General features: G+C 39.1%; 2 protein-coding genes, 1 long non-coding RNA gene and 1 pseudogene across 6 annotated transcripts; 2 read left to right on the forward strand and 2 right to left on the reverse strand.

The window, feature by feature from the left end:
• Nucleotides 1-432: 432 nt before the first annotated feature.
• Nucleotides 433-8,870, forward strand: LOC135607283 (indole-3-glycerol phosphate synthase, chloroplastic-like). 3 transcript variants are annotated; one of them, XM_065099005.1, is made up of 10 exons: nt 433-672; nt 1,541-1,777; nt 1,854-2,030; nt 2,698-2,772; nt 2,882-2,926; nt 3,044-3,208; nt 3,785-3,863; nt 5,787-5,869; nt 6,688-6,756; nt 8,583-8,870. In XM_065099005.1, the coding sequence occupies exons 1-10, from the start codon at nt 508-510 to the stop codon at nt 8,664-8,666; spliced, it is 1,179 nt and encodes a 392-aa protein (XP_064955077.1). In that variant the 5' UTR covers nt 433-507; the 3' UTR covers nt 8,667-8,870. The 3 variants fall into 3 exon arrangements, 2 of the variants coding, with proteins under 2 accessions (XP_064955077.1, XP_064955078.1); XM_065099006.1 differs by having other exon boundaries at nt 1,577-1,777; XR_010485127.1 differs by lacking the exon at nt 3,785-3,863 and having other exon boundaries at nt 8,583-8,659.
• Nucleotides 8,871-9,165: 295 nt separating this feature from the next.
• LOC135607284 (uncharacterized) lies at nt 9,166-12,112 on the reverse strand. The gene is made up of 3 exons (XR_010485128.1): nt 12,020-12,112; nt 9,588-9,782; nt 9,166-9,445 (listed from the first exon to the last, which is right to left on the reverse strand). It is a non-coding gene; the product is annotated as an uncharacterized LOC135607284 (long non-coding RNA).
• A 926-nt stretch (nt 12,113-13,038) lies between these two features.
• LOC135607285 (uncharacterized protein At4g37920-like) lies at nt 13,039-16,854 on the reverse strand. Of its 2 annotated transcripts, XM_065099007.1 has the most exons (7): nt 16,624-16,851; nt 16,286-16,336; nt 15,924-16,201; nt 15,589-15,754; nt 14,550-14,794; nt 14,147-14,334; nt 13,039-13,661 (listed from the first exon to the last, which is right to left on the reverse strand). In XM_065099007.1, the coding sequence occupies exons 1-7, from the start codon at nt 16,829-16,831 to the stop codon at nt 13,463-13,465; spliced, it is 1,335 nt and encodes a 444-aa protein (XP_064955079.1). In that variant the 5' UTR covers nt 16,832-16,851; the 3' UTR covers nt 13,039-13,462. The 2 variants fall into 2 exon arrangements, with proteins under 2 accessions (XP_064955079.1, XP_064955080.1); XM_065099008.1 differs by lacking the exon at nt 16,286-16,336 and having other exon boundaries at nt 16,624-16,854.
• A 294-nt stretch (nt 16,855-17,148) lies between these two features.
• On the forward strand, nt 17,149-21,781 carry LOC135607286 (uncharacterized; annotated as a pseudogene).
• Nucleotides 21,782-22,185: the final 404 nt, after the last annotated feature.

The following is a 22,185-nucleotide window of genomic DNA, read 5'->3' on the forward strand; positions in this document are numbered from 1 at the left end:
AAGAAGAGAAAAAAATTTATGATTATTAAAGAATCGAATAAAATATATGATTACCTTTCTAATCATAATAAATGAAAAGAAATGTGATAATGAATGAGAAAAATGTGTTCCTCGTTATGATTGGGACGGTCAATGATCAACGTGGACTATAGCGGTCAGCCAATCAATCAGTTGCTGCTACGAGACAATTCCACATCCTTCGTTTTCAAAATGAGAATGGGGTGTTACCCGTGTTTTACGAGACGGAGGAGGGTCGGTGCCATTTGGGCTTCTCTGTTCGGCTAAAAACAGAAAACAGGGTTTTTATTCGTTCCACGTCGGAGAAAAACCTGTTCCCTGGCTTTCGCGACACAGGGGATCGGGGCCCACGTCCGCCAACTTTGTTCCATTATTTAATGGCCAAATCCGTCGAGATATCCTCACTCGCGTTGGCCTCATTCACCGTGCCCCTCTTTGTCTCCCCTCCGGCCGCGGTGGGCCTCGCGCGGTGTCGTTTCGGCAGAAGGAATGGAAGGGATCCTTGCCGGCTGTTCTCATGGGGTTAGGGTTTTGTTTCCGGTCGTAACCTCAGTGAATCCTGCGCGAAATCTCTCGTCCAAGGAATTGGTCCCGCGGGTTCTCCTGCCTGGCTCGCGGCGATCGGCTCGTCTCCGTTGCACGAGATCGGACGAGGTATGTTGGTTCCTGGAGGATGGGAAGGTGTTCTTGTTCCAAGCTGCTCATTTTATTTGGTATTATTGTTCGGAAAAGCTGTTCCTGTTCGTCGCTTGTGGTGAATGGCTGCTTAGTTTGGATGAAGGTCGAATCTGAGTCTGATTTTTAAGCTTTATGGCTATTAAAAGAGGCTTTATTTCGTTTGTCGGAATGCCCGAATGGAAACCATTCACAAGTTGCCCTGCCGGGGTCCTTTCTGGATTAATTGCGAACATCGCTGCTTTCGACAAGGAATGAATCCTGGAACTATATAAAGTAAACATTTTTTGCAAATTTTATTGGCATATGTTGCCTATCAAGTATGCATGCGTATATTAGCATGATTTCTGCAACGTGTCCCACTTATCCAAGCACTGCGCCTAGCTGTCTCATCCTATGGTGGTTTTGTCAATGATTTCCATGTATAGTAGTGTCTATTGGTGCTTTCGTTGTAAAATTATGACACGTCAGTTGGATTGTCTCTGTTGTTATTTCCATTTATCTTTTCGTTCAACTTTCTTGGAAGAGAGAAGCAGTCATCCAAGAAAGTTAAACAACTTTCTTGGAAGAAGTTTTCTGATTAATAAACAGTATTGTTTATGAAAGTTCCTAAACTACTAAATGAGCCAAATCCATAAATATGTGTAGGAAATCTTATTACATTTGTCATGTTTGGATATCCTATGTTTTCTGATTCATTGCATCTCTTTGTTCTCGCACATAAGCTCTTTACATGTATATTGTTAAAATGACCCATTTGAATTCTTGAATAGGTCGTATAAGACAAAATATAATGAGGTACAGATGTATAATAAAAAACATATGCATCTTAAATTGCTTTTCGCAGAAGTCTACTGATGTACGTGCCACATTAACTTACAAGGGTGACGACTTTGTAAACTCTGTTGAAGTTCAAGAGTGGGAAAGTGGAATGTCACTGAATGATATAGCAGCAAAGCAGGGAATTAGGATTAGAAGAAGCCACCGAACTGGACATCCTTCTGAGGGTTCGAAGGATGAGAAAGATACTCCTCGCAATATTTTGGAACAGATAATATGGGACAAGGAAGTCGAAGTTGCACAGGTATTACCAAGCTTTGTCTAGTTCAGTGGCCACATGAATGATAATAAAATTCTCAGTCTCTCTTTTCTTTTTGTAGTTTAAACAAACAAAACCCTTGGAAACATTGAAGAAAGCTGTTGAAGGTGCTCCTCCTGTTAGAGATTTTGTTGGAGCTCTAAGAGAATCCTATCGACGAACTGGTGTTCCTGCTCTTATCGCGGAGGTTAAAAAGGCTTCACCGAGTAAAGGTGTCCTGCGTGGAGATTTTGATCCTGTGAGTTCTGCTACTCTTCTACCGGCCTTATCTCCCATGATTACAAATATATGGTTGATATGAGATGTTGGCCGGAAAAGAATATATGCTTACTGGTTTTTCATCTAGATATTTGAAGTGGTTACCTGTATCTCTGCATTAACATGCATAATTTGTCATTTATCTGAGAGCACTTATCAAATGAGATGCCTAACATATGGATACATGTTTTACATCATGATTTAAAGGATTATCTCTAGGATATTGGTTTTGCCACTACTCTATAGGATTTTGTGAAATTTTATGTTATGGAGGTCTAAGTAATAGTGGATACTCTGCTTTTTGAGCTTAGCTATGCCATAACAACGCACACACACACACAAAAGAAACAAAATCTGGTTGATACTTAATAATAAAGATTTTTCTATCTGCTGCATTCCAAGTCAACCACCTTGGCTATGCTTTGTCTTTTTCAGCTGTTATATTCGACAGGATTGTATGGTTTTACTTTTTGTTTGTTTCCAACTTAAAAAGTTACACTGTAAAAAAGCGTTTAACGAAAATATGATATTTTGAGTAAAATTAGGCATATGATATGGGACACTTCAAGTACATAACAGCCAATTGTATTTACATCTTTTCCTCTGTGGGGTGAATCTATGTTTGATGCTGTTTAAGTTAATGACAGGTTCAAATAGCTAAGACTTATGAGAAACATGGAGCAGCATGCCTGAGCATTTTGACAGATGAAAAGTACTTTCAGGTGAACTTCCTAATGTGAACAATTGAGATTGTCATCAAACTTTTATATATTTTGTCTGAAGCAGGAATTTAGCAGTTCACCTGATTGGCTTTTTTTATTACAAATTCAGGGGAGCTTTCAAAATCTTGAAGCTGTTCGAAAAGCTGGAGTTGAGGTTTGTATAATGCATATAATTTTAAGATATGTTTCTTGTGATTTATTGTTAACTTGCTCTTTAGATCCACAATTTGTTGACCTATTTGTGTGCCTTTAATCGAATGAGTAATTGCAGTGCCCTCTTCTGTGCAAAGAATTCATCATTGATTCCTGGCAAATTTACAATGCTCGTTCAAAAGGTGCAGATGCAGTTCTTCTAATTGCTGGAGTGCTACCAGATCTTGATATCAAGTACATGACCATGATCTGCAGGGAGCTTGGTTTAGCAGCTCTTATTGAGGTGTGCAACATGCTTCTTCAGGATATGCTTCTAGTTTACTTGTCCATGAAAATTCAATCTCTTCTAAAGCAAAAAAAGTTGATATACTCCATAAAAGAACAAGTATATGATCCTATTGTTGAATTTAATGTTACAAATTAGCATGCTAATGGATATGCTAGATTGGAACATGTTAGACTTCTTTTAGCAATTAATCCGTTATTATCATACTCATCTTCTTTTTGTTAGCGAAAGATTTAAACATCAATCTCTCATAAAAGATTATGTTTCTCAGTTCAGAATCTTGTTTCCCTTTAGGAGTTTGTGCTAGTTCCATTGGAGTTCTATTGCAGAAGATGTTGCCAATTATCTTCTTTAGAAAAATTTAAAAACAAAAATGACTTAAGTTGAATTATGTTGCAGCTTGCTGTTGAGTTCTTATAACACTTGGGTTAGTCCATTTAGATTGTTATGAAAAGTTCTTTTAATTGGCTTTTCTTTTTATATACTGGTCTGGGTCTATTAGACAAACTGTTCTTACTGACTAAACATTAGAATTAATGAGATCCATATGATAATCTCTTCTTGAAATTGTAGGTGCATGATGAAAGAGAAATGGATCGTGTACTGAAGATAGATGGAATTCAACTCATTGGCATTAATAACCGTAACCTTGGTATGACTCCTTGAATTTCAGAAATATTATGCTTGCATATTCATGTTTATTAACATGAAGGTGCATCTCTACCAAGCACCAAGATGTCATACAACTATATTTCATTATTGACTATTCATTAGCATGTTAAGACACCAGAGGAACTTGTAGCAAACAAACTTTTTCTTTTTTTCCCCTCAGATTACCATCTTCTGTTAATTTGGAACATCTGTACAAAGACACAAGTTCCTTTGGAGGATGTCTTGGGACATAGATCTGACATCCTTGTACTCATGTAGGAGGAGCAATTATCGTTCACCTATATGAGATAGCAGTGTCGTCAAAAGTGCTAGGTGCTAAAAGGAGCTAGGTCCCAAAATACCCGATGCGCTCCCAAATATTATAATTTTAAAAAATTATATCATTATTAATAAAAATAAACTAAAACAAAAATAACACATCAAACTTGCATTCATTTAAAGTACCATACGACATTGTCCATATCCAATAACAATGATAAAATAAAACAAGATTAACATCAAATATCATTAAAATCCAGTTCATCATCTTCAATCGTGTCACCATCTAAGCTGCAACGACAATCCAAAACACTAAAAAGTAGCACTAATCACTATAGCAATAGCAATAATAATCGACATTTTACTATTGATTCACTACAGCATGCAGCAGCTGCTGCTCACTACAGAAGGCAGCTGCTGTTCTCACAAATATAGACAAGCAACAAAGACTAACAGCAAAGCAGGCAGCTATTCTAAGTTTAAATTGACAAATAGCAATGAAGTGGCAGCGGTGAACAGGGAAGGAGGGGAAGAGGCTGTAGGAGGGCTGCAGTGAATGGGGAAGAAGGCAGTGGTGAAATGGGAACAAGGCAGTAATGAACAGGGAAGGGGGAAGGGGGAAGAGGGAAGAGGCTGTCGGAGGGCTGTGGTGACTGCAGAAGAAGATAGTGGTGAAAGGGGTAGAAGGCAGCAATGAACGAGGAAGAGCGAAGAGGGAAGAGGCTGTGGTGAACCTAGGAGGTCTGCGGTGAACAGGGCAGAGGTAGGAGGGAGGAGGAGAAATATACTGGGAGGGAGGGGAAGAAGCTGCCGCTGCTGCCGGAGGAAGACGTCACCGCTACCGTTGTCACTGCTGCTGCTGCTGGAGGAAGACGCTGTTGCTGCCGCTACTGTCATCATTCGCCAATGGGAGGAACTCCACCACCATGCAGAAACGAAGTGAGAAAGGGTTTCTGCATTAGTGCTTGTGCATGGACAGGTTTCAATCAAACTCCGTGGTCGTTGACTTAGCATATAATTGGTTCAATTGAACCAGATACAATTGTTTGGTTCAGCTCAGGCTCGAACTGGCCTGAGTTGAACCAGGTGTCCATCTGGCTCGCCTAGTGCCTGAGTGAAGACGCCTGCCCAGCCCAATAGGTGGGTGCTCAGGCCTCGCCTCGCCTCACCTAGGTGTGTGATGACTTCATTGTGAGGTAGTTGTCAAGGGATACAAAATTTTGATTAGAGTGGTTTGACATTGGTGCATGCCGCAAGGCTTAAGGATCTCAAAGGATGAACAAGAATTAAATTAGGTTGCCTTTCCTTCATAATGGAAACATAAACTGAAAGATTTGCTCTGAATGAAAACAGCATTTTATTGAAGGTGAAATGAGGGTACAATTGGTCCTGGTGAATGAAGTTGACAGTACATAGCTTCATTAAGGAATTGTTGCAACCCTGCCTTGTAAATTAACCTTTTTTTTTCCTGCTGATGGTTGGTTAAATTATAACAATGAATAGACAAACATGAGCATTTCTGCATTGTCATCACAAATATCGGGCTGCTATCAATGTTCCAGAGAAGATATTGATCTTCAATTTAAAAATTTGTTACTTTAGGACATAAGGGATTTCTTGTAATTGCAACTTGTCCTTTTTGCAGAGACATTTGAGGTTGACATTTCAAACACAAAAAAACTTCTGGAGGGAGAGCGTGGCGAAATTATCCAGCGAAGAGGCATAATAGTAAGCCTATCATTGATGAAACATTAAGCTCAAATCCTAGAATGTGTCACTTATTATATTTGACTATATTGACTACATCTTGTCAATCTTTTGCTTATATCTGTGAGATAATTTCAAGAAAAATCATTTAAGTTGAATATATTGTTCTATGGTAGCCTGAATAACAAGAAGTTACATGGATCTTATGTTGTTGAATGAAATTGATTTTTAGAAATTCTTGATTATTTACTCTGCTATGTCAGTTTTTGTATAAACCTGTGGACTGTTCCAGCACAATTTATTCAAGTTGAGTTGTGACATAATATGCCAGTCTGAAGAACAAGAAGTTATGTAGACTGGGAGTTCTTCTGACTTATCATATTTGTTGACTTGCAGGATCCATCTCAACCAACGTTTCATCAATGTAGCCTCATAAATTTCTGTCACTAGCCTTTTCTTCTCTTTGTAATATTGGTAGCAGTAATAGAATCATTTCCTTACATTATCATCAAAATATTTAGTCATGATGTTAGCTTTTTGTACTAGTCATTATTATTGTTTGATTGTAGAGGTAAATTTGATGTTCTGCTCAGACCCCAAATTCTAAATTATTGCTTAGATGTCACTAGTTTGTTTTTATTGCTAGACTGTCTCCAAAGATATTATGACTATGGTAGTAAATTAACTGATGATTTTGAATATTTTAGCTTATTTGAGAAGCAGGAAGTTCATGATTGTATTTTTAATTCTTTTGGGTATTTTAGTAGGAATTTCAAGATTATATTTTTTTCATTTGCTTTATACTGCATTCAGTTGGATAATGCCACTTTCAATCGCAGGTTGTTGGAGAGTCAGGCTTATTTACTCCTCAAGATATTTCATATGTACAAGGTGCTGGGGTTAGAGCAGTAAGTTCTCTTAACACTATTTCATCTAAATATGCCAAATTTGGGTTAGCTTATTTTTCTTTTGATTGCTGTGAAATATGGTATTCTATGGATACTCTATAAGTCATGTAATTGTTGTGTTTTGCTATTAGACTTGAGGATGATTTTGATCTTCTGCAAGTCATAGAACTGTTTGATCGTGGATCCAGTAGCTAAAACAACAGTTGTCATAAAAAAAAATCTCTATAACCCAATGTACATAAGATTCAATTTCAGAATCAGCCTGCAATTTGGAACCCATGGTGGGCTGATCAGCTGAGTGGGCTCAATGTTTTTCTTATTCTGGGGTTTCTAAATTTTACAGGAAAATGTTTTGGATTTGCTATGATCAATCCCATAATAGTAGAAGGTGTTAAACAAAGAAAAGATCAGGATTGGAAAGAATTGGCTGAAAAGATCAGAATTGGTCAAAATTGTTGATCAGAATTTGACCAAACTTTGCAGTGTTCCACACTGCCAGTTGGAACACCCAGCCAGTTCATCGAAGAAGTAAACCGATGAAATAAAAGAAAGCTGGATGGCTACACTGGTCGTATGGCTTAAGTTTGAAAATTTCCAGCTAACCAAACTGATCAAATTATGTATATTTTTATCTGGGCTTTAAATTTAGGCTTGACGATTATGTTTTGCTTGGGGGATCAATAGTGTTTTGTTAGCCAAGTCTGTAAGCTTCATGTTTTCTATATCTTGGACCCTTTTTATCATGATCCTTGGATCTGCTGAAATCTCACTCCCATGCCTAAATCCGTCAGACCTGAACTTAACTTCTCAGAGCTGACCCTTATTTCCCTCTTCCCTCTCCCCCCTCCCCCCTCCCCCCTCCCCTTCCTCAACCCACCTCTCTTCCTCAGTCTCAGCAAAGAGGCACATCCCTGAATTGTCCACAGCAGCTTGTGATCCTTGACCAACAACAGATGATCCTTGGCAACTCTCCCTCGTCCATGACCAACAGTGCTGTTGTCTTCACAAGTTTGCCACCAATGCCTGTGTCATGTACTGGGTCAACATAGTCAAGTGGTTTAATATCTACCTATCAAATAATAGGTAGGAGTTGGACAATGGCGAGATCGTCATGAATGTTTCATAGAGCTGTCATACTCCAAGATACAGTCAGCCGCTGCAATTGAGATGATTAGTAAGTTGACACATCTAGCGAACTAGCTGTGCCCATACATATACTAGTGAAGCGGGCCCGATAGCAAGGCCATCATGAATGTGTCAAAGTTCTAGAGAGCTGACATCAGACAGTTGGCAACACACTGGCCATCTAGCCATACCCCAGCTGGTACATACCGCCATGTCCTCCTTCCATCTTCCACTTGCCTATTAACAGGTGTAAATAACTGAAGTGATCAAACTGGTTGACTGATGTTTAAATTAACTGGCCCAGTTGGTTTTTAATCTAACAGACACTTGGGAAAATTTGTCTGCAGTATAGTCAACCGAACCAGTTGGACAGACACCCGTAGCCAGCTATAGAACCAGTTGGACGGGAAGGCTGGGACAGGTTGACATTTGTTTGTAGTCGGTTGAATTCATTTGAGTTCTGATTGCTTTTTACTGAGTCAGCAACTAAACTAGTTTTGGGTCAAATGATGTTATAATCTAGTTTGAACTGTAGTCTGCATCAGTACAATTGCATGATCAGTTTCACTTAAGACTAGGAACTTTGTACTTGAACAATGGGAACTTCGTAACTGAACAATGGAAGTGTAACTATTTGCTGAATGTTCTATTACTCCTCATCGGTACAATTGCATGACGACTTGCATAACTTCTCATCGTAGGTGTTGGTTGGAGAGTCTCTCATCAAGCAGATCGACCCTGGGAAGGCGATCTCAGGGCTGTTCGGTAAAGATGTATCAAAATAAAGTCAATCATCCAGAAATAATCTTTTCTCTTGCCTCCAAAGAGAGCTTCGGAATTGAGAATTCTTGACTAGTGTTCGTTCTTCTTGTAGCCTTTTTATGTGCCAAAAATGGGGATAAGGTTCGAGTATGGACCTGCTGGATTATGGTTGTGTCACTCTTTTAACACCCAATAAAATCTCCTCTCGATGGTGCGTAAAGCGATGATATTGTTTCTTCATAACGTGGTTCTCCTTATTTGTCTCACCCCATTAATTCTCTTTTATCTTTTCATTTGGGATATTCTTAATCAAAACATATAATTATCATTTATTTTTTGAAACTTTTATTTTTAAGAAATGTTTTTAAAATATTATTTTAAACATGTTAGCCACTGTTCTAAAGAATAAGGGGAACAAAAGAAGGCATCTACAAATCAGCACTCTATAGTCAAGCAATATAAGAACTCTCTTGAATCGAAGACCACAGAAACGTCCACGGCAGACTAAAGCAGCAGCATCACTGATAAAATTATGGGACAATAGATAGAATAAAAAAAAAATTGCAAGCTTAGTTTATGATTGATATATCCTCCGGTGGCAATTTCATACAGAGTGGTGAAACGATAGCCATGGTTTTCCACCTTCCCCAGTCCCCGTGGAACGTCTTCCCTGTGATGCTAATTCTGATAGAAACATCCAAAGGAACTCCAAACGCTACAAGTCTGTCTGGTACCTTATATAAATCATAAGCCCCGGCCATCAAGTTTCAGCTGATGCTTGCATGCAGCAAAACCATTTCTTCTGCAGCCACGGAGTTGATAAACTTACTTTCTATATATTTCAGCCCTAATATTGTCTGCTATTATGGCAAAAGGAACGGAGCTAATAACCAACCAAACTCATTGCAGAATTCTTGATAGATATGCATAAAATTTATGCTTACCGTACTAGGCTTGGTAGCATAAGGTTCGTTTCTAAAAGCTGTCTCCTCCTTTCCGGGAGAATCTGTTTCTCGCGCATTGCTACCTGTCTTCTTCTCATCTCTAGCCTTATTGAAGATCACGGTGAATCCCTCTGCGGAAGCAGGATCGTTAACATCCTACTCACCGAACTTGGGTAAGGGCCGACCCTTGTCCTGCTGGAATCCAAAACATATTCATGTGTAGTAATGATGACAGAAAACCTAATGGATAAGGAGTTAAAAAACATACAACTTCATAATACGAATGAAGATGTAGCAGCATGGTCATCGGATTAACTAACATGGTATAGATGTCAAAGCACATTCATCAGTAACGATGAAGATTACATGCAGCATATGAATCTGGTTATGAACCATGATTATGTTACATCAGGTAGCCACTTGACTCACATGGTTCTGCGGTACATGGATGGATTTTCATAAAAAAATACACACAACAAATGGAATCGACAACTCTAGAAACATAATTCTGTGTATGCCAAAACTAAAGAGGACTTCGTTTCATATTTAATAAAGATAACTATATAGCAAAGTTTTCAATCTCGTGTTGTTATTAAATCTACTCAAGCATCAAGTGTTCACCGAACCAAACGATAGGCTTAGTATACAAGGCCTGATTGGTGCCCATTGAGAAATTGATATGACCATAATTATGCACAATTAGGTCTTTTTCTCCAATCATCGGTAACATATAATAAATCGCTAGCCTGATATAAACTTGAATTAACTCATCTAACATCTCATCTTGATACCTATAATGCTTAATCCATGCGGATGATTATGGGTGCCCTGCGTGTGCCATCTGATGCAAGTTTGCTGCTTCATCTGTAATGTAGCTTCAGTTCATTGGCTTTTGTCCATCTTAATACACTTTTTGATTTCAGTAGATATGATTCAAGAGAAAAATGCAAAGAGGGACAAATCTGTTTAGGATCACAATCATGATTACTAGAGGACCCCAAATGATCACCTTAAAACAGGATTTTGCCTTGGGATATCAGAAAAAATCCTTAATACATGTAATTTTTCTGATCCTTGATGCTTACATCTTGTGTCGATTTCCATTCTTCCTCCAAACAAACGAGACCAAAAAATTATTATATCTTTTATTTCAGCTAATCTCCATGCTTCCTCTAGTATAACATCAAGGCTCAAAGCCTCTAACTACCACGTCACATCTTCCATAACTGAACTGGTATGTAACAAAATTCTAATGGAGCTGGCTTTTCTTTGCTATTCTTAACAAGCTAAACTAGTTTAGAGCTAAGATCATAAGAATTTCGTGGTTCGTACCTAAAAATCTTTCATTTTTATAGCATGCATGTATGATACAAGAACATGCTACTCTGTAAGACCAGAAGCCAGAGCCAAAGATGAACACACAATCTTTCTTTTCAACAATAAAAGTTAGCATAACATATCAACATTTGACTTAGTGAATGGTGTATCTCAGTAATGGACAGCATAAAATGCTGAAAGGTGGAACACGATCATTGTCTGCCACCGATAAATACCACCAATATGTTGTTAAATTTTGCAAAACCAAAACTGAAGGTTCAAAATTGAAGTTAAAGAAGAGAAGACTCAGAGTCATCTCTCCCTTTATCGTGGAAGCTCTAAGTTTATAGAAGTAGCTGGGCCTTGTATCCAAGAAAGAATATATAGAAACTCGATAGCAACATAATATCTACAGAAAATATTGAGATTGTCATTAAACCCATCTTCAAACCCCTTTAGCCTCAAACAGAATAAAACTACTACCCAAGTCATGCTTTTGTGTTTGAACTCGTAGACGTTTCTTGACCACAAGCCTACTACATGTACAGAAAGAAAAAAGCACGACAATTTTCACCTCACGGGAAGTGGAATTTCGCCATGAACAAAGCAGGAAAAGTAGTCTAAATGAAGTTTCTCAAATAGATAAAATCCCCCCAGAAAAACAGAGAAAAACCCATAGATTTATAAAAAAAATACATAAATTTGAAAGAAAAAGCGATTGCACACATTAGCATGACCATGAAATTTACTGTTATTTTGGGTCAACAATAATAATATTCGAGTTCGTAACAGCATCCATGATAAGTATCGGGAAATCTTCGTAAAGAGCATAGCAATCTGATCCCATAGACACGAACGGGAAAGATTATTTATTCCGCTCAATCGAACCGATCACAAGAGAGAGAAAGAGAGAACGAGATACAAAAGCGTCCAAAACGGTATCAAGAAAGCCAAGAAATCGCGACAATCACACACCACAATCGATCACGCTCTACCAGACCACATCAATCGCCACAAGATCAGCCAAACAGAACCACAATCGATCAAAGTAGCAACCAAGAACCCAGATTAGCAACTTCAAATCGAGAAAGAAACGAGAGGATATCGATTCTTACCGACATTGTTCCCCTCGCTACGGAGCAAAGGGAGGCGGAAGGAACGAGAGCCGGCAGAAATGATATAAAATAACGAGATTGCGAGGTTTTGTGTTATAAAAAAGTATACGAGGACTAATATGCAAAAGAGTTGCTTATTTTAATTAGCTTAGTGTTGGTGAGCTGCTAAGGGCGCCGTTAAGACCGACGGCGACGGAGCGGATTCCAATTGTTTGGTTGGCGCCGTGACGTTAGGGATGACGTGGTCGGACTAACGGAACGGAACAGTACCCGTCGTTAACTAGATGGCGTCACAGTAAAAGCGGTTCATTAAGTTCCGATCTGGGTCAACCCGGTTTGGTTTAGGTTTGGTCCATTTTGAGCTTTGCACGGCTCAAATGATAGATCTGACGCGCAGGAATCAGCTTTGCACCATATCGATCATTCTACATGAACATCGCAAACTACTATATAACAAATTGGCGAATGAAAGTGGATGTTGGTCAAGATTGATTAAAGCACTCTAAATCTCAGTTTGTATTTACATTCTACATTCTACACTCTATCTTAACTCAAATTGTCTCGGTTTGCATTTACATTCTACATTCTACACTCTATCTTAACTGTAAATTATCTCCGTTGCTTTATTTCAACTGTACTTCACTATATCTTGAATTGAAGAACTTTTCGAATCGACTTTCGCATCGAAATTATTTTTAACGTGCGAACACAGTTTTAATTATCGAAAATTTTTTACTGTACTAATTCACCCCCCACCTGTCTTAGTGTTCTTGATCTTAATAATTAGTATTAGATCGGGATTAACTCTCAATCAGATTAAAACCTAAGAGAAATGACAATCGTCGAAAACCAAGAGTGCCACTCTATTACATGTCCGTCTATGTTCAATGGGACGGACTATACCTACTGAAAGACCCGAATAAGGATCTTCCTTATTTTTATGGAATTTGAACTTTGGACGATGAAATATAAACTAAAAACAAAAACAAATTCTGCGCAAGAAGAACCACCTGCAATCATTGTCCTATAAACTGTACGACTGTTAATATCAAAATCAAAACGTAAGTACTATCACCTTACACATCAATGCTACAAACTGAATGTACCACACAAAACATAAGATTGATTATATAAATCAAAATATGTGAGCTATCTATTATTTCATTTCTGACTGAAGGTCAACTGATAAGGCTCTCTGCTCGAACATCTCGGATTTAACTCTACAGTTATCATCGGGGTGGCAGCATCTGACCAATCGCCCCATCATCACTTCTCTTGCATTCTTTCATAGTAGAAAAGAGCTGTGCAACATTTAGAGCCATATTCTGGATTTGGAATATCCAACTTGGCAACAAACCAAAGCCAAAACTAACTATTGAGCTATTTCTTGGTTGAGATCCTGTGTTGATTTGGAAATGATATGGAGACACAGATACATAAGTTTCACTCTTTTGCTTCTTGGTCTTCTTTCTCCGAAAGTTGCTTCATGTATTCTTCCTCAATTGTTTCCTTTAAAATGAAAAGTCTTTGGATTACCACTGGATCACCCATTCGTCTTGCTTCCATCAGGTCAGTCTCCTCTTTGTTCAGATGGTAAGCATCAAGCATTATCTTAATCCACTTATGCAGCTCCTTAGGAGTTCTGAGAAGAAAAACAGGAAAAGTAGTTCAGGCAATAAGGAAAGCTTGGCTTCATGCTTAGATCAAGGACAAAGGAGCGAGAGGAGGGAGGGAGGGAGCATTTTAAAGTTATGATTCAGTTTACTGACATAAGCATTTTTCAGAACATTGTACCTAGAACTAAAAGCATGACAGGTGCCACAGAAAATACTAAGATAATGGTGCATCATTAACATTTATCTGGAACATGTTTGAAGAATTAACAATCTACTAAATTTAGGTAGGATAACATATGTGAGCATGGCAAATTTTTTAGTTAACTTTTGCATCAATTGGCTGTCAATCAGTCAAATATTAAATTGGTTCACCCAATCTGAGCAATCAGATGGTGTTCTACACCCGGAGTTCTTATGTTATTTGGGAAGCAATTTTCCATTTGACTTCGAAAACAAATAATGTGGGAGATCAAATAATCATGAGGACGTTAAAAAGAGAACAATGGCTTACGTGTACAGAGCATTAGAATCCTTGTTATCATGGTTGTCCCCTGGAGAGAAAGCAGTAGCAAGTGCTGAAAACCGTTCTTCAGGATCTGTTATGTTCAACAAATACTTCAGTAGCTTTATCTCAGGTGGTGCAATGCTTTTGAGGCTTCTCTTTGTTGTCATATATATGTGATACATTATGTCTTTAACCTGCAGGGTTCAACAATTTCTATGACCCAAATATTCATACTCAAGACATATGATGCTAATAACAGAAAGTTACAAAAGACTGGCATGCATATTTTCTGCCCTTCTTTGGTGAGCAGAAGATACAACTTCAGTGATATTCTAAGACACAATATCACTTTATTTCAAAAGGTTAAAACCAAATAACATCTAAGCCAATTAAAATGTCAAAGTGTCACCTCACTCCTCATACTTGTAGATTCTTTTGCTGCTGCCCAAGATCTATATATCAGAAGAATCAAGGATGAGTCAAGTTCCTTTGACTTGGCAAGCCTCTTAATCTTTTCACATGCTTCATCCAAGGAAGGGGAATTTAGAATATCATCAAACTTTGACTGAGCCACATCTAGTGTCTCCAATTGTTCAATTGCATTGTCATATGCACGTACTGCAGACAAGCATCTAGCTCCAAGCCTTGCTATTCCTGCTCAAGAAGCACATCTTAAGAGACATTAAATGTGGAAGTTCAAGTTCATAGGGAGCACATCACATAAGAAGAAACTATTAACAAAACAGTGTATGGAAAGAAAGATCAGTCAAAACAAACTCAGTTGCATATCAACCAGACAAATGGTATGTCAACCATGCATTTATTTATAAAGAAATAGATGCAACCAGCTTGCCTGAAACCAGCATGCACAAAGTTTCTCCTTCAGGCAAGCAGTAGAATTTGAAACAAAACAGATGCAATTGTCACAAAAAAAAGAAAGACAGAGAAGATTCTATGACCATGAGAAACAACAATCTAGACAATGATATATATATATATATATATATATATATATATATATATATATATATATATATATATATATATATATATATATATATATATATATATATATATATATATATATATATATATGTGTGTGTGTGTGTGTGTGTGTGTGTGTGTGTGTGTGTGTATCTATATACATATATGTATATATATGTATACGTACTTATATATATATATATATATATATATATATATATATATATATATATATATATATACATGTATACATTTATATATATATACATATATATACATATATATATACACATATATATATACACACATATGTTGAAAAAAGCACGTGCAAGTCAGTTTTGCAAATATACACTAGTCCAATAGAGACAAAAGGGAAAAGAAATCACTAATTGTAATAAAATATGGAATGCAAGTAAATAACGTTCAGAGAATGAACAGATAACTGATGATGCAGATTTATCTACCATCCCGGTCATTTAGGCTATCAAGTGCATCTTGTAATATATCGAGGTGACGGAAAAAGTCGCTGGTGAATTCCTTCCGCCTTCTTGCAACAACTGCATCAATGTCCAGGGGATTTTCCTGGATCTCCATCAGAAGTTCCATGTGCTTCTCTATTTCATCATCTATCTGCAATTGAAAGAACACTCCATATTAGCAAACATATGGTGATTTCTTAGTTACCAACATTTGCAGTTAAGGTGGATTTTGCTTATTGTATTGGGGATGGAATTGCTAGCTTCAAGCTTCAAGGTAATCAAATATGAAACATACATAAGAGAGGAGAAGAGTGGTGTACTTTCTTCATTTTCCTTGCAAGTCCGACCAACTTCTGCTTCATAACTGGATCATCCTCGGTGTCCGCACGCACCTGACATCTATTGAAGAAGTTCTCCTTATACTTCTTCCAATCATCCCTGAACACCAAGAACTTCCTCCAATCCTTTGTTTGTGGTTTCTCATGCATGAAGAACTCGATCATTTTGTCACAGAACTGTGTCATCGTATACCCTTCTGCAACTTCAACTTCAGCTTGCTCCTCCAGATTAGCAACACCAACATCACTTGCCACGCAGTCTGAAGTTTTGAACTTTCAGTCATATGTACCATAAGAAATAATCAATCCAACGGCAAAAACAAACATAGTGAAAGGTGGTATACCATGCCAATGAATGGATAAAACCCAACCCCCATTGTCCCCAAAGCCATTAGCTTGATCCAAAAGGAAAATAACAATTACACACGATAAGAGAGCTCAACATGCAGCAGATCTTCCATGTAAGCTTCGCATAAGGATTGTCATACATTAATTTCATCGGAACAACATGTTATCGATGACCAAAGTAGAAAACATGAATGATAACCCAACGAGGCTATCGCTAAACGCTTAGGCATTTTGACAAACATGTGATGTGCAAGATGAGACCAACCAGCAGAACACCCGCAGTCAAAAGCTACAGATATAGAGAGGGGAATAAAGAGAATAGGTCGTTTCTTACTCGATAGATGAAGGCAGCGTTTGCTTCGCGTCACTTTCCTTCTTCTGCTACGACCGGAAGCTGGGGTGTTGGCGGAGAGGAGAAGAGGAGAGCAGGGGGAGGTGGCGAGGGAAGGACGGTGGGTGTTGGACTGTTTACTAGTGCGCGAGGGTTGGAGGTGCAGAAAGGAGTCGCGCGTGGTGAAGGGCAAGGACAGAGCAAGAGCCATAGCGTTGCTTCCAGCTCTCCCAGCGCCAGCACCATTCTACTATATATATATATATATATATATATATATATATATATACATATATACATATATACATATATATATATATATACATATATATATACATATATATATATACATATATATATATATATTTATATATATATTTATTTACATATATATATATATATATATGTACATATATATATATACATATACATATATTTATTTATTTATTTATTTATTTGTACTCCAATTTTTATTGATATAAATATATTTGTTAAATTCAGCACGTGCGACAAATCAATCAACGGCTACTCTGACGGCTAATCGTCCGCTTTTAGTTGCTATTCGGTCCCCGGAACTGCAACGTCCATGAATGCTCCGCGACACCTTTTAACTATCCAACTCTGATGGGCAAATCCCAAATCTGGACTACATCATCCAAATATGGACGGTTTGAAGAGACGATGAAAATATCGGAGCAGTCTGGTTAAACTAATCCGAACTCTTAATGCAACCCTATCGTATTTAACCAGACCTGCTTCTTCGTTCGTTCTTACGAGTTCCTCCTCCTACCGAATGATTGACGGTGGCGATGGCCTCGACGGCGTCCGAGCACGTGGAGGGTTCCACCGGAACGAAGCGATCTCGGCCAGTTCTATAGGGAGGACGACGACAACGGGTTCCACCAGGCCTTCCACGATCGCGACCAGGTGAGGGGTATTCAGGCCGGGGACGAACGGAGGGGAGAAAACCAACCACCGCAGCCGTGCCAGTGGGTGCCTGCCCTGGCGGTGGCAGAGACGGAGATGGTCCAGATCCCGGGGATCACGCAGGATCCGCGATTCAGAGAAGGCGTCGAGCCGCCACCTTCGCTGCCGATTCCGGTGGCGGAGGGTGCAGCTAGGACTGGCCTGGGTCAGGCTCCTGGTAGCATTGGTCAGATCCAGAGCCATAATGGGAACAATGGCTTCTCAAACTAGTGTTTGCAGAGGCAAGGAGGTGGAATTGGGAACGAGGGCTTCCAGAAGCAGGGAGGTGGTGGTGGCAAAGTTGCGGCTGCAGGTAACGCTAATGGCGGACCGGACACGGGTTGGAATGGTGAAGCCGGATGAGTAGTTGGTGGGACTACTCTATTCGTCGGCGAACATCAATGATGGACAACTGATGCAGAGCTTGAGGCGGAGCTATGCAAGTATGGACAGGTTAAAGAAGTGAAGTTTTTCGGTCAGTGGGAAATCAAAGGGACACTGTCAGGTTGACTTCTACGATCCAATGGCTGCAGCAGCCTGCAAGGAGGGTATGAATGGGCATCTGTTTGATGGAAGGCCTTGCTTGGTGGCTTTAGCTTCACCAGACACGATTCAGCGAATGGGTGAGAACCAAATGAACAAGAACCAGCAGGTGATGGCTCAGTCCCAGCAGCCGGCACTCACCCAGAAGAATAGAGGAAGCAGCAATTTCGGACGTGGAGGCGGTGGAGGTGGTGGTGGTGGAAATTGGGAAAGAGGCGACGGGACATGGAACCGAGGGTCGATGGGTAATATGAGAAACAGGATGGGTACTGTCAATGGAACGGGTATCATGGGCAATGGTGGGATTGTTGCCCCACCACCACCTGTGTTGCATCCTGGAGTTATGTTTGGTCAAGGGTTTGCGACTCGATGGGCTTTGGGGCAGCAATGGGGAGGATGGGTCCTGGTTTTGAAGGTTTCCCTGCAGGTGCCTTCGTTCCCTCCTGTTGTGGCTCCTCATATCAACCCAACTTTCTTTTGGCGGGGATTGGCACCTGGTGGCAATGGGATGTGGTCTGATCCCAACATGGCTGGATGGGGAGGTGAAGAGCAGTCGAGCAATGGGGAGGATGCGACCTCCGATCGGCAGCATGAGAAGGGAGCCATGGGAATAAGAGGATGGCTGAAAGGGATCATCATGGTTCTCCAAAGAGAAGGCGTGAAAAGGAGAAAGATGCGGGTCCTGGACAGGTCTGGTCAGAGAGAAGACATCGTGATGAGAGGGAAAGAGATACCATGAGAGATAACGAGGGACCGAGAGCGGAAAAGGGAAAGGGGGGAGGGAGAGAGATAGGGAAAGAGTGCGGGAACTTAATTGGGAAGGTGATAGGCATCGAGATGACAGAGACAGACATGGTGATCACTATAGGCGTAGAGATCGCAAGCCAGAGCGCGATGATGGCAGGGACAGAGGAAGATCATCTATGGCTCACAGCAAGCTGCAGGAGGTCGAACATTCAAAGAGGCACCGGCGATCTCACGAATGAGTTAGGTGTCTTGTGCAACTTTTTCGGCACCATCTCTCTTGGGCTGTCAAGCATGTGTTTTAGTTGCTGCTGCTACTCCAAGTCCAAGATACTTCTTGCTGAGGATTCATGGGACTGAAGTAAGCAATTTTGCCCCCTCTATCTATGGATAATTGTCTATGTTACTCATGTGATCCTTTGGTAGCCAATACACTTACTGATCAAGACTTCAATGTGGGTATAATTTTATACTAATTCCTGATCATACGAAGAAATTACAAGTAGTTTGAGTTTCTCGTTCTGCAGTGTATTTTTTTGTGATTTTAACAATCAAGGCACATCTATTCCATAATCTCATCACCCTGCTCAAGGATTAGAGATTATATTCATATTTCTTTAGAAATGTTAGTTTGTTTCTCCATTACATAGCACCTTTGTCTCGCAGCATCTGAAACATAGTTGTCAAATAGCCTGTGATTCCAGGCAGCTGATTTGACCTATAATTAGATAGTAGCCTATACCTCTAAGCGATTCTCTGAGCCACAAGCTTCATTCAAAGTCATAAATTATTGAGTTTGTTAATTCATATGTCCTGGATTTTTAAGCAATAGTCCATGCCACAAACTTCAAGCAAAGTAATTTAATTCTCTTCCAAGTTAGTCAATATATGTGTCATCATGATTTTGTACTTTTTTAGGGAGAGTATTCTTTTCAACTACTTGGTTCTCATAAGAGGAACAATGAAGATTCAGAAACTCTGGGAAGTTATTCTTAGTTTAACTCATCTACAGGTAATTGTAATTTGGCTAGCAACATATTAATTGTGTCTAGGGCATGGAAATGCATATTTATTTTGTTTCTACAAGAATTTATGCTTCTCTTTGTATGCAAATACTTACGATTGTGGAGAAGGTCGGGCTTCTCGAGAATAGTTTAGACCACTCTAACTAGATTAACTCAAGAAACTTATCAAGGAAACTTCACTTTAGATTTTCTCTTTGCAGCTTTACGATTGACTAGGATATGTGGATGACTAGGGTGATCCATATTTTGTTATTAATGCTATCGCTATATGAACAAGCCTTTAGCAACGTGGTCGCTTCAAATGCTTAAGCCCATGTTACAAGTTGGAAATCCATCAATCATTGAATACCAGCGTAGCCCATCTTTTAGTTCTAATGTGGGACGAATTGGGGGATTACAATCTCTTCCGCACAAAAGCTTGTCATCCTCACCAAGACCTAACACATAGCACAAAATTGTCTCCTGGTTTCTGACATGTGAGTTACATGGTCTAGCTGTTGCTCTATATTGTGACTTGCCTCATGCACTATCCATGGCAGCACTTGCCTACTTGAGCCAACCCAATAGTAATTGAATAAGCTATGCCTGATTCCTGTTTTATGAATCAATTTTATTTAATTGCTAAGCATGGTTGCAACAAGTCAGTTCTAAAGAGTTCCATGAGAAGGTTGCTGAAGTGGAAGATAATCACTTAAAGGAAATGTTAATAGTAAAATGGGTGTATGAAATTGCAAATTACTTAGTTATGTAATATGTTGGTTTAATTTCCTGAACCATCAGTCATCTCTTGTTTCCGAATCTATAATTTAATCTCATTCTCAATAGCCTAATTTGGATGCAACACCTAATCATCACTGTTAAGAGCATTTAAACCTAAACCATCAATTTGGATTTTTCAAATCTGTAGTGCATCCTAGGCAAGAATTTCATTCAAAATATTTGTTTTTTGTTTCTTTATTGATGGCTCTCTTACGTTCAAATTTGTAATTGACTAAACGTTGTTGTTAATTTCTGCAGTCAGAAGGCACTCTTTTATCATTTGAGCTACAGTTTCGGGTGACTCTTTCTTGTGATGTTACTGATCTGCCGAGCATCGAGCTAGTGACTTGCATCCTTGGTGGTTGATGTTTCAATTAAGAATAACTTCTTGGTGGTAAGCTTTGAAATGATACCTGACACTTCAATAGTGTGATTATTCTGCTGAGAAGTTTTAGCTAAGACATTCCATCAAGTATCCTATGCAATCAGACATGGAATGTTCTCATGTTTTTACATGGTTCTTTGTAAGATTTAACACGATGTCAAAGCTGCATGCGATAATGCAGGGTTCCTGAAACTGATACATGGGCCACACATCAATGGCAGTGGTCCTTCCAAAGGTTGTTGGATTGTAGCTCGTCGTGACACCATGGAAATGTAATGTCGAGTTTTAATGTTCTGAAATTCTGTTTATTTAATTTTTCCTTGTTGTAATTGGTTGGTAGATAAGGTGATTCTCAAGTCATAGCTTAGATAATAATTTATTTTTCTTTGTTTAATGTAATTGGTCAATTGATCATGTTATCCTCAGGTCATTGCATAGATATGGTTGTTGTTTTTCGGCATGCCATTCCAGTGGAATGCTGAATTCTTTTTCAAAACACATCTATGTCTTCTAGTACTGATTGCATACTCAATGATAGCTGTTCTTGATGCATTCCAGAATGACAGCTTTTAAAGGCCTTAAGCAATTGCCATTTTGGATGTGCAGTATGTCGGACAATCTTCAAAACATACTTTTGTTTTATTTTTGCAGTAGCTTAGTGGACATATTAAACAGGGTGTTCCTAGCTGGGATTTTGTGATTAATTTGTATCTTCTGCTAGGTTGTTTGAACTGACATCCTTGGTATCAGTTTTGACTACAGGAAGAACTTTTCGACTGTAACTTGAACAGGGAAGATGGAATTTGATGATGCAGCTAAGAGGTCTTCGGGCTGCATGTTCTTGGTACGTCTCTGGATCCCTTGGGACACACTTCCTTTTATGCAAACACTGGGCTTTTAGGAGCATGGTAGGGTCTGAATTGATGGACTTCACTCTTTGTATTCGATAACTAATAAATGTCAACTGATCAGGCTTCACATTGCCATTCCACATGTTCTCAAATGAGTCGATTGTTTCTTTTGTTTTTCCAAACCATCTGCATCTCTTTAACCAGTCTATGCAAGTCTTGAATAAACTTGGAAGATGTTGGCTTTGGGTGAAGTGGTTTAGAAGAGATTCGGGCATGGCAGGAACCGAGGGAT

The sequence above is a fragment of the Musa acuminata genome, chromosome BXJ2-3, assembly GCF_036884655.1.
Source record: "Musa acuminata AAA Group cultivar baxijiao chromosome BXJ2-3, Cavendish_Baxijiao_AAA, whole genome shotgun sequence".
NCBI lineage: Eukaryota > Viridiplantae > Streptophyta > Magnoliopsida > Zingiberales > Musaceae > Musa > Musa acuminata.

What these genes read in the sequence shown, in the direction of transcription:
- LOC135607283 (XM_065099005.1), top strand. Translation starts at nt 508, where the DNA reads ATGGAAGGGATCCTTGCCGGCTGTTCTCATGGGGTTAGGGTTTTGTTT. An exon ending in GTTGCACGAGATCGGACGAG is followed by an intron (nt 673 to 1,540) that starts GTATGTTGGTTC and finishes TGCTTTTCGCAG; the next exon opens with AAGTCTACTGATGTACGTGC. An exon ending in TCCAGCGAAGAGGCATAATA is followed by an intron (nt 5,870 to 6,687) that starts GTAAGCCTATCA and finishes TTTCAATCGCAG; the next exon opens with GTTGTTGGAGAGTCAGGCTT.
- LOC135607285 (XM_065099007.1), bottom strand. Translation starts at nt 16,831, where the DNA reads ATGGCTCTTGCTCTGTCCTTGCCCTTCACCACGCGCGACTCCTTTCTG. An exon ending in ACGCTGCCTTCATCTATCGA is followed by an intron (nt 16,337 to 16,623) that starts GTAAGAAACGAC and finishes TTTTGGATCAAG; the next exon opens with CTAATGGCTTTGGGGACAAT. An exon ending in TTTATCCATTCATTGGCATG is followed by an intron (nt 16,202 to 16,285) that starts GTATACCACCTT and finishes TCAAAACTTCAG; the next exon opens with ACTGCGTGGCAAGTGATGTT.